The 12,461-nt window shown below is 47.2% G+C and overlaps 1 protein-coding gene across 3 annotated transcripts in view; it reads right to left on the minus strand.

Annotated features, from left to right (window-relative positions):
* The window catches only part of ralgps1 (Ral GEF with PH domain and SH3 binding motif 1), a 714,125-nt gene that overhangs the window by 19,865 nt on the left and 681,799 nt on the right, over positions 1-12,461 (minus strand). For all 3 annotated transcript variants that reach the window (XM_078426449.1, XM_078426450.1, XM_078426448.1), the window contains 2 exons: positions 4,097-4,202; positions 1,174-1,266 (listed from right to left, as the gene is read on the minus strand). In XM_078426449.1, the coding sequence (XP_078282575.1) occupies positions 1,174-1,266; positions 4,097-4,202 (199 nt within the window). The remainder of the gene's footprint in view (positions 1-1,173; positions 1,267-4,096; positions 4,203-12,461) is intronic.

A 12,461-nucleotide genomic window follows, 5' to 3' on the forward strand; every position in this document is an offset into this window, starting at 1 on the left:
AACACATCCTGTTACACTTGTGTACAGTTTGATGATACTCATGCCTGGAGAGCAGGCAAAAGCAAGGACTGCACTCTATGTCGGCATGCGTGACAGTACCAATACCAATAGCAAAGATAAGAATAAGCCCACAGACATGTCACTGGGATACTCGTGTCAAAGGGGGAGAAACAGGAAGAAAGTTCGGCATCAGGATTGAGAAATGTCCATTCTCTGAGCAAACCGATACCATTGCACTCAGTGGCAGAAGGATCTGTGAATTTGATGGATAAACACAGACCGAGGATTAAGCACTGAATTAATTCTGAAGGGAGGCTCACTCATTGCCTTGATTTGAGAAGATGAAGATGCATGGACCAAACTTAGAAGAGGGAGACATTATTGGAGCTGGTGTGTTTAGAGATAAAGCATGGAAACAGGACCTTTATCCCACCGGGTCCACGCCGACCATCGATCACCTGTTCACACTGGTTCCATGTGATCACACTTTCTCATCCCCTCCCTGCACACTCAGGGCAATTTACAGAGGGCCTACTTTGGGAGGTGGGAGGAACCCGAAGCACCCGGAGGAAACCCTTGCAAAAGGGAGAACATGCAAACTCCACACAGACAGCACCCGAGATCTGGATCACACCCGGGTCTCTGGTGCTGAGAGGCAGCAGCTCTACCCGCTGCACCTGTGTATCTTTCAGAAGCGAGCGATGCAGTGATCGGCTGGGGTAGACTGGGCAGCCTGTGGTGGAGAGGGATGTATGACTCTCACAGTGCCGAAGTCCCGGGTTCCATCCCGACTACGGGTACTGTCTGTACGGAGTTTGTACGTTCTCCCCGTGACCGCGTGGGTTTTGTCCGGGTGCTCTGTTTTCCTCCCACCCTCCAAAGGTTCGTAGGTTAATTAGCTTCAGTAAAAATTGTAAATTGTCCCTCGTGTGTGGGATAATGCTAGTGTACGGGGATCGGCGGTCCGCGCGGACGCGGTGGGCCGAAGGGCCTGTTTCTGCGCTGTACCTCTAAACTAAAGTGGATAAACTGAAGAAGGGTCTCGACCAGAAGCATCACCTATTCCTTTTCTCCAGAGATGCTGCCCGACCTGACCCGCTACGTTACTCCAGCATCTTGCGTCTATCTTAAAATCAAAGTGGCCATGTCCGGTGTTTGCCGGGGATTACTCACGTGCTTCCGCTCGGAGGCTCGGAGGGTTTTTGCGCTGTAATACAGTAGGAGTGACCCCGAGAGAATGAGCCAGTAGCGAGTCCACGACGACAGCTGGGAGAAAGGAAAAGATTCTTCAAAGTTCGGCCAAACAAACAGAGCAGCTAAACAAACTGGCATGCTGACCACCAGCTGAGGGAGGGCAGGTTGTGCGGCCGCTATGTACGTATCTTACACCCTGCATTGAGTTTAGAGATACAGCATGGAAACAGGCCCTTCAGCCCACCGAGTCCACACCCCTTCACACGAGTTTTATGTTATCCAACATTCCCATCCACTCCCTGCACACTCGGGGCAATTTACAGAGGGACAATTAACCTACAAACCCGCACGTCTTTGGGATGGGGGGGGAATCCGGAGTACCCGGAGGGTAGGATCACTGAATTGTCAAATTTGCAACCCGCCAGTAAGCTTTGTATGGGACACACACCCTTTCCTTTAGTTTAGACACCTTACTTTACAGATGCAGGACAGCACCAGGCCCTTCGGCCCACCGATCGTCCTGTACAGTGACACTATTCAACACACACTAGGGACAATTTACAATTAAACCAAAGCCAATTAACCTACAAACCTGCACATCTTTGAGATGCCTGGTTTAAGACAGTCCATTTCCATAGCTTAGGATGGAAATATCATATACCAGAGGACAAAGTTTAAAGGAGACGTGCGGGACAAGGTTTTTCATACCGAGGCTGGTGGGTGCCTGGGACGTGTTGCCGGGGGAGGTGGTGGCAGATACGATAGTGGTGTTTAAGAGACTTCCAGGCAAGCACATGGATCTGCAGGAAATGGAGGGATATGGGAGATTATGAGCAGGCAGCTTGGAGTTGGTCTTGGCATCATGTTTGGCCCAGACATTGTGGACAGAAGGGTCTGTTCCTGTGCGATATTCTATGTTCTATGTTCTTAGATTCAGAACATCAACGCTTTAAACCCTTACTCTTATAAGAAAACTTCGAACAGAACAATGCAGCCCTTTTAGTATTAATAATGAACCATGTTGTATTCCTTATTGATTGAAATGCAGATGGTAAGACTGGCAGAGCCCGTGGAGTGTGAAGGGTCCCGACCCGAAACATCAACTATCCACTGTCTCCAGCGATGCTGCCTGAAGCTCTGAGTTACTGCAGCACTTTGCGTTTATCTTAGTTTTAATCCCGAATCTGAAGTTCATTTTTATCGCATACAGAGTACATGGATGACCCAGTGAAAGTGGAGCTCACAGTGCACCAGCCCGCTCAAAGGGCATTTGGACAGGTACATGGATAGGAAAGGTTCAAAGGGATATGGGTCAGACAGGCAGGCAGGTGGGACTAGTGGAGCCTGCTCAAAGGCAGGAAACATGTTCCCAATGTTGGGGGAGTCCAGAACCAGGGGCCACTGTTTAAGAATAAGGGGTAGGCCATTTAGAACAGAATTGAGGAAAAACTTTTTCAGTCAGAGAGTTGTGAATCTGTGGAATTCTCTGTCTCAGAAGGCAGTGGAGGCCAAGTCTCTGAATGCATTCAAGAGAGAGCTAGATAGAGCTCTTAAGGATAGCGGAGTCAGGGGGTAGGGGGAGAAGGCAGGAACGGGGTACTGATTGAGAATGATCAGCCATGATTACATTGAATGGCGGTGCTGGCTCGAAGGGCCGAATGGCCTACTCCTGCACCTATTGTCTATTGTCCATTATCTATTGAGGTGGGGCATCTTGGTCAGCATGGGCAAGTCGGGCCGAAGGGCCTGTTTCCGTGCTGTATGACTACTGCGTGAGTGGGGAACACTCGCAGAGAGTGAGTGAAGCTTCCTCTCCAGCTTCTCACTCCCTCACATCGAGGTGCTGCTCTCATCCAAGGAAGTGCATGAAGTCTCTGCAACGATGAGCTGAGCTTCCATGGCCAGCAGGGTAGCTGTTTGGTTTGGAAATGATCACAAGGGGGAGCAGCTGCCTTAGTGTTCCTGACACATCGTGCAGCACCAGGCTCCATCCCTGCTGAAGCTGCTGCTTCCAATGCTGGTCATTAAATATGCACCAAATCCTTATGTTTTGGTTCATTCCTTTCCACCTGTGTTAATTTGAATTGTTGAGCTGGTAACCCAGTTCTACTGCCAGTATTTTGCTGAATAGTATCCCAGAACCAAACTAAAGTTGTAGAGTCATAGATTCACATATTGTATATATATATATATGTGTGTGTGTGTGTGCAATTTTTTCACATGTATATATATTACACATAAAATTTCAGTATATATATAGAACTTCTTTTCGTTTGTTGTACACACACATATACACCGATGAGCCAAAACATTATGACCACTGACAGGTGAAGCGAATAACATTGATTATCTTGTTACAATGGCACCTGTCAAGGGGTGGGATATATTGGGCAGCAAGCGAACAGTCAGTTGTTGAAGTTGATGTGTTGGATGCAGGAGAAATGGGCAGGAGTAAAGACCTGAGCGACTTTGACAAGGGCCAAATTCTTATGGCCGGACGACTGGGTCAGAGCATCTCTGAAACGGCAAGGCTTGTGGGGTGCTGCTAAAGGATCTGCTGCTAATATTTTGGTGCCAGATACCACAGGACACCTTCAGGGGTCTTGTAGAGTCCATGCCTCGGCGGGTCAGCGCTGTTTTGGCGGCACAAGAAGGACCAACAGCATATTAGGCAGGCGGTCATAATGTTTTGACTCATCCGTGTATATACTGAATGCACACACACAGACATATATATAAACTGAACTTTTATTTCATTTATTATATTGCTTACAGAGTACTATGTTTACATATCCTGTTGTGCTGCTGCAAGTAAGAATGTCATTGTTATTTTCAGGACAATGAACCAGTCTTGACTGCTGACCCAGGAGTGTAAATGGGAAACAACCTGTGGAAGACTTACTGCTGGCTTCTTGCCCTCCTTCAGAAAGGTTTTCCTCCGCAGTGGCCCTTCGATGGTGATGGTCCCGTTTGTGCCACTTAAGTGATAACTGCAGGTGTCTGTAGGACTGACAAGAGATGGGAAAAGAGTCAGTGTGAAGAGTCTGGGTGCTGAACGACGAGGAGAGCAGGCTCTCTTATGCAGCCCACACTAGGCCTGGTGAGCGGGTGGGTCTTGCGTCGACCAGGCTCCTCGTGAATAACTGCGCTGACGTTCAGGACTTTAAGAGAAAGGAGCATTAAACACACATCACATGTTAAATGGAGGGCTGAGTGGTCATGAGCAGTGGGCAGCATCAGTGAGATGGGATGGAGACACCAAGAGACTGCAGATGCTGGAACCATGAGTGCTGGAAGAACTCAGTGGGTCAGGCAGCATCCGTGGAGGGTCACATCCAGACAATGTTTCGGGCTGGGACCCTTCTTGAGCGTGCTAGAGTAGAGGGGAGGAGGCAGGGAGGGAGAGGTGAAGGGAAGGTGTGGGGCGAGAACTGGCAAGAACACTTCCAGATTCAGGGACTTTTTTCCCCAGCTGTTATAAGACAACTAAACCATCGTACCAACAACTAGAGAGCAGTCCTGTGCTACTATCTACCTCATTGGAGAACCTCGGACTATCCTTGATCAGACTTTACTGGCTTTATCTTGCACTAAACGTTATTCACGTTATTCCCTTCATTGTTTAACTATACACTATAAATGGCTTGATTGTAATCATGTGTTGTCTTTCTGCTGACTGGTCAGCACGCAACAAAAGCTTTTCACTGTACCTCGATACATGTAACAATTAACTAAACTGAACTGTGATAGGTGGGTCCAGGTTGATTGGAGGATGAGTCAGGTGAATTATGTCCCCCTAACCTGGGTCCACCAGCTCTTGCCCGACCCCCCTCCTCTCACCTCTCTCCATTCACTACCTCCCCCCTCAGTCTGAAGAAGGGCAATGACCCAAAATGTCCTCGTCCAATTTCCTCCACAGATGCTGCCTGACCCACCGAGTTTCTCTAGCTGTCTGAGATGGGATGGGATGGGATGGTTTTTTTTCGTTTTAGAGATACAGAGAGATACTCAGCCCTCCGAGTCTACACCGACCAATGATCCCACACATTAACACACACTAGGGACAACTTACTCTTATACCCAGCCAATTAACCTACAAACCTGTACATCTTTGGAGTGCGGGGGGAACCCGAAGATCTCGGAGAAAACCCACGCAGGTCATGGGGAGAATGTACAGCACCCGCAGTCAGGATCGAACCTGGGTCTCTGGCACTGCAAGCGCTGTAAGGCAGCGACTTTACCGCTGCGCCACCCTGTCACCCTTGATGGGATGGGATGGGATGGGATAGGATGGGATGAGATGAGATGAGAGAAGGAGAGGAGAGGAGAGGAGAGGGGATGAGAGGAGATGAGATGAGATGAGAGGAGAGGAGAGGAGAGGAGAGGAGAGGAGAGGAGAGGAGATGGGATGAGACGGGAGGAGAGGAGAGGAGAGGAGAGGAGAGGAGAGGAGAGGAGAGATGGGATGAGATGGGATGAGAGGAGAGGAGGTGAGATGAGATGGGATGGGATGGGATGAGATGAGATGAGAGGAGAGGAGAGGAGAGGTGAGGAGAGGAGAGGAGAGGAGATGGGATGAGACGGGAGGAGAGGAGAGGAGAGGAGAGGAGAGGAGAGGAGAGGAGAGGAGAGGAGAGGAGAGGAGAGGAGAGGAGAGGAGAGGAGAGGAGAGGAGAGGAGAGGAGAGGAGAGGAGAGGAGAGGCTGTGGATTGACTGGGGTTAGTGGGAAGATTGCTTTTTTATCCCGGTCCAATCCTCACATCAGCGCCAGTCAGCGCCCACATCCAGCAGATACCCCGAAGACTGCAAGCCCAAGCCCAAGCTTGTATTTCGCTGTGGAGCTCTGTACAATGTGTTAGATCTTAAACTGTGCCAGTAACACACTACTGAAGGAATGAAGTCAAAAATTAAATTGTTTTCGATTTTCCAGTTTAGGAATTACTAGCGCAGAACGGAAATCCACCAGCCAGAAGTCTGCAGGATATTTATTTTTAAAATATCAAATATCAATAGAAATAGACTGCATATTTTTGTCTAAATATCCATCAGAATAAATATAGTCCGATGGATACTTATAAATTAACAATTAAATAATCAATCAACAATGAAATAATTAATGAATCACTTAACCTAGAATTAAATTAGTTAAATATTAAAATTAAATTAATTAATTACGTTAAATAAACCAAATTAATTGATTAATTGAATTGATTTGATTTGATTTATTGAATTAATTTATTGAACAATAGTCACTTAATTGATGAGCTATTTCGTAACAAGAATTATTCATTTGTTTGTTAATAAATAATCAGTTATCCAATTGATAATTAAATAACAATGCATTATTTGATTATGTTGTTAACAATACATTGGTATTTAATTATTTATCAATTAGATAACTGATTATTAAATATAAATTTAAAATGTCTTATTATTTTTATTATACAAAAGTAATTATAAATGATTATATTTATTATATAATAACATTTCTTGTTTACAGTAAAAATCAAGAGCTGTACGCTCAGAAGGCAGTGGAGGCCAATTCTCTGAATGCATTCAAGAGAGAGCTGGATAGAGCTCTTAAGGATAGCGGAGTCAGGGGGTATGGGGAGAAGGCAGGAACGGGGTACTGATTGAGAATGATCAGCCATGATCACATTGAATGGTGGTGCTGGCTCGAAGGGCCGAATGGCCTCCTCCTGCACCTATTGTCTATTGTCTACTGTACACTGTTTGCAAGTGAGCATTGCAATTCTCATCATGTTAGTTTTCACACCTCTGCTTATCTTCCCTCATTCTGACTGTAATCTCTTCACTTCTACCCCCTTCTTGTTACTTGCACTCCTTTGAACATATATTCTTTCATCCTACTCTAAATGTTATTGCTCTACCACTGTTTGAGGGTGGCACACTGGTGCAGCTGGTCGAGCTACTACCTCATAGACAAAGTCCCGCCCCCCTGACATCGGTCTGAAGAAGGGTCTCGACCTGAAACGTCACCCATTCCTTCTCTCCTGAGATGCTGCCGGACCTGCTGAGTTACTCCAGCATTTTGTGATACCTTCGATTTTTTACCAACATCTGCAGGTATTTTCCCATACATTCATGATGCCTCGTTAATCTCTGCCTGCATGTGATCTATATCCCTCATTTCCCTGCATATCCATGGGCCTATCTAAAAGCCTCTTAAAGGCCACTATTATATCTGCCTCCACCACCACCACCAGCAGCATGTTGCAGGCTCCCACCACCCTCTCTGTAAGTAAACGCCACCCATAGATCTGCTTTGAGCTTTCTCCCTCTGATCTTACACTGTACCTATGTCCTCTAGCCTTTGACATTTTCATCCTGGGCAAAAAGTTCTGGCCCATCTGCTCTATCTGTGTGGTTGTTGAGCGTCAGTGAGGATGGGGTTGCGAGGGGAAGATAGATCAGCACAGTGGCACAGAGGTAGAGTTGCTGCATTACAGCGCACGAGTCGGTCCTGACTACGGGTGCTGTCTGTGGGGAGTTTGTACGTTCGCCCTGTGACTGCGTGGGTTTTCTCCGGGTTTCGTCCCACATTCCAAAGACATACAGGTTTGTAGGTTAATTGGCATCAATAAAATTGTAAACTGTCCCGAGTGTGTAGGATAGTGCTCGTGTACGGAGATCACTGGTCGGTGTAGACTCAGTGGGCCGAAGGGCCTGTTTCTGAACTGTATCTCTAAAGTCTAAAGTCTAATTAAAAAAACTTCTATAAGATGTCCCCTCAACCTCCAGTATTCCACAGACAACAATCCAAGCTGGTCCAACCTCTCACTCTAGCTCAGAGTGGTGAGTCAGTGCAAGATGAACTAACAGGCTTGGGCTCTCACACTAGCAAGTTCCTCTTTAGATTTAGATTTAGAGATACAGCGCGGAAACAGGCCCTTCGGCCCACCGGGTCCGCGCCGCCCAGCGATCCCCGCACATTAACACTACCCTACACACACTAGGGACAATTTTTTACATTAGCCCAGCCAATTAACCTACAATCCTGTACGTCTTTCGAGTGTGGGAGGAAACCGAAGATCTCGTAGAAAACCCACGCAGGTCACGGGGAGAACGTACAAACTCCATACAGACAGCGTCCGGCGCTGCATTCGCTGTAAGGCAGCAACTCTACCGCTGCGCCACCGTGCCGCCCTACTCTCTGTCACAGCTGCACAATTGCTATCTACCATCTACCTCATTGGTGACCCTTGGAATATCTTTGATCGGAGTTCATTGGCTTTATCTTTGCACTAAACGTGATTCACGTTATTCCTTTTACACTGTGAATGGCTCGACTGTAATTATGCATTGCCTTTCCGCTGACTAGTTAGCACACGACAAAAAGCTTTTCACTGTACCTCAGCACACGTGACAATAAACTCAACTCAAACTTAACTCCAACTCAAACAAGGCGATGGCATCAGGGTTGGCGTGACAGGGGCTGCACCAGTCTCACGGTGAGGGGAACAAGTGACCCCACAGTAAGAAATGTTCAGTGACAGCCCAAAGAAAAGTCCCTCAGTCTCACGTCATGGGCAGGTTTTTGGGGAATTACTTTACTACTGATCCCTTTTAGAACATGTGTATTTGATTTTTGTTTCCATTTCTTGGCCACAATATTTATGTTTGGTCTGTTAGTTTCCTTGGTTAACAGAATTGGCTTAGTCCAAATTGAGTTAGAAGCTTTGCTTGAGTTAATCTTCTGGCCTGTGATTTAACCACTTGCATTAAGTAAGGTTTGAGTCAGAGTAGTGGAAGCAAACAGAAGTACGAAGGAATAGATCGGGTAGACGCACAGAGTCATAGAAACATAGAAAGTAGGTGCAGGAGTAGGCCATTCAGCCCCTCCAGCCAGCACCGCCACTCAATATGATCATGGCTGATCATCCAAAATCAGTTCCCCGTTCTTACTTTCTCCCCATATCCCTTGATTCCATTAGCCCTATGAGCATATATCTAGATCGCTTGTCCAGAGTAGCGGAATCAAGAATCAGGGGACATAGGTTTAAGAGGGGAGGGGGGGGGGGGGGAGGGGGGGGTGGGGGGAGATTTAAGCAGAACCTGAAGGGTAACTTTTTCACACAAAGGGTGGTGGGTGTATGGAACGAGCTGTCGGACGAGGTAGTTGAGGCAGGGACCAACTCAACGTTTAAGAAACATTTGGACAGGTACATGGATAGGACAGATTTAGAGAGATATATGGGCCAAACAGGGGCAAGTGGGACCAGTGTAGATGGGACATATTGCCTGGTGTGGGCAAGTTGGGCCGAAGGGTATAAGACTCCATGACTATGGATGGAGAGGAATGAGGGGAAGGCTCCATTCCTGTTCAGTGTTAATATAAATTCATCAGAGGGACAAAGCTTCTAAAAAATAGAAAAGCTGTTTTGTAAAAAGAAAAGACAAATCGTATCAGTCTAAATGACCTCCGCCCCTGTCAAGATCTCACAACTGTAATAAACACTTACTCAAGAGCAGGGAATTGAAAGACTACAGAATCCTCATCAATGCAGTGTACTGATGGACGCTCAAGAGAGACATGCAAGGTTTCGCTGGTTACTGCATGTTTACTTTGGAGATGTGTGGGACAAGTTCTTTTTATACAAAGGATGGCGGGTACACTGATACACGCTGCCGGGGGTGGTGGTGGAGGCAGATACAATGGTGGTGTTTAAGACGTATAAGAAAATAACTGCAGATGCTGGTACAAATCGAAGGTGTTTATTCACAAAATGCTGGAGTAACTCAGCAGGTCAGGCAGCATCTCGGGAGAGAAGGAATGGGTGACGTTTCGGGTCGAGACCCTTCTTCAGACTGATGTCAGGGAGGCGGGATGAAGGAAGGATATAGGTGGAGACAGGAAGATAGAGGGAGATCTGGGAAGGAGGAGGGGAAGAGAGGGACAGAGGAACTGTCTAAAGTTGGAGAAGTCAATGGAGAGACATGCAAGCTGCCCAGGCGAAATATGAGGTGCTGTTCCTCCAATTTCCGGTGGGCCTCACTATGGCACTGGAGGAGGCCCATGACAGAAAGGTCAGACTGGGAGTGGGAGGGGGAGTTGAAGTGCTCGGCCACCGGGAGATCAGGTTGGTCAATGCGGACCGGCGCAGGTGTTCAGCGAAGCGATCGCCGAGCCTGCGCTTGGTTTCGCCGATTAAGATTTGCCGGTGGTGTTTAAGAGATAAGCACATGGATATGCAGGGAATAGAGGGATATGGATCACGTGCAGGCAGATAAGAGTCGGTGTGACCATCATGTTCAGCACCGACATTGTGAGCCAAAGAGTCCGTTGCTGTGCTGTACTGTTCTATGTTCCATGTCCTAACTCTACATTCATGTGGTGCAGTGGTAGAGTTGTAGGTTAATTGGCTTGGGATAAAATATAAATTGGCTCTAGTGTGTGTAGGATGGTGTTGAGATGCGGGGATCGCTGGTCGGTGGGGACTCGGTGGGCTGAAGGGCCTGTTTCCATGCTGTATCTCTAAACTAAACTAAAGAGACATATGGAAGAGACAGTCTGAAGAAGGGTCTCGACCCGAAACGTCACCCATTCATTCTCTCCTGAGATGCTGCCTGACCTGCTGAGTTACTCCAGCTTTTCATGTCTATCTTCGAGACATATGGGAAGTTCGGTACTGTATTAACCAGTTTCACACCCTCTTAATCACACCTTCCCCAGCCAACAGGGAACCATCCCGACTGAGTTCATCTGTTGCTGGCCCTGATTTGTCCTGGTCTTTCCTGTCCTCCAGTTGCCACCCCACCCCCCACTACTTTCAGTCTGAAGAAGGGTCCCCAACCCAAAACATCACCTAGCCACGTTCTCCAGAGATGCTGCCTGACTGACTGAGTTACTCCAGCACTTTGTATCTACCTTTGGAAGGTCATAAGAAATAGGAGTAGAATTAGGCCATTCATCCCATCAAGTCTACTCCGCCATTTAATCATGGCTGATCTATCTCTCCCTCCTAACCCCATTCTCCTGCCTTCTCCCCATAACCTCTGACACCCGTACTAATCAAGAATCTATCCAACCCTGCCTTAAAAATATCCACTAACGTGGCCTCCACAGCCTGTGGCAAGGAATTCCACAGATTCACTAGGTATCACTAGTTTCTGTCTGAAGAAGGGTCTCGACCCGAAACGTCACCCATTCCTTCTCTCCTGAGATGCTGCTTGACCCGCTGAGTTACTCCAGCATTTTGTGAATAAATACCTTCGATTTCTACCAGCATCTGCAGTTATTTTCTTATACTAGTTTCTGCACGTACACTTTGGAGAATGACTCTGTAACTATAAAGCAAACTCTAACAGGAGGAGTCTATGTCTCAATGTGGTCTCTCCCTATTCACACGTGCCCTACTGCACAGAAACAGGCCATTTGCCCCAATCCCTTCTCACCTCCCTCCTATCCCCATCGAACCCTTTTAGCAAGACCCGCTGTGTTCATTATTGGGATGTGGGCAATACTGGTGAGACATAGACAACATCTATTGCCTCTCACAAACTGCCCCCTGAACACACACGTCTCGATTGACCCTTTCACTTCAGAGGGTGGTTGAGAAGTCAGTTTAAGGAACCAGTCGTGCTGAGTTTGCCAGCACTGTTATCAGGGAAGAACAAATGGACAGTCTGGAGCAAAAAAGCTGCAGAAAAGATAAAAAAAAAAAGAGGATGGTACAAGAACCAGCAGCATCTGTGGGGAGAGAAACCAAACAGTTTTGGATCTAGGGTCGTAAGAAAATAACTGCAGATGTTGGTACAAATTGAAGGTTAGTCTGAAGAAGGGTCTCAACCCGAAACGTCGCCCATTCCTTCTCTCCTGAGAAGCTGCCTGACCCGCTGAGTTACTCCAGCATTTTGTGAATAAATACCTTGGATCTAGGATCTATCTTCAGAATTGGAAAAATGAGAAAATGAATCTCCTCAGTCGCAAACAAGGTTAGAGATGGAGAGATCACCACACATGTCTGCATCTCGATGGAGACCACAATATCCTAACGTAGAACATCGAACAGTACACACGGTGGCGCAGCGGTAGAGTTGCTGCCTTACAGCGCCAGAGACCCGGCTTTGATCCTGACTACGGGTGCTGTCTGTACGGAGTTTGTACGTTCTCCCGGTGACCACGTGGGTTTTCTCCGGGTGCTCCGGTTTCCTCCCACACTCCAAAGACGTAAAGGTTTGTAGGTTTATTGGCTTCAGTAAAATTGTAAATTGTCCCTCGTGCGTAGGAGTGTAACGGAGATTG

The sequence above is a fragment of the Rhinoraja longicauda genome, chromosome 31, assembly GCF_053455715.1.
Source record: "Rhinoraja longicauda isolate Sanriku21f chromosome 31, sRhiLon1.1, whole genome shotgun sequence".
NCBI classification, from domain to species: Eukaryota; Metazoa; Chordata; class Chondrichthyes; order Rajiformes; family Arhynchobatidae; genus Rhinoraja; species Rhinoraja longicauda.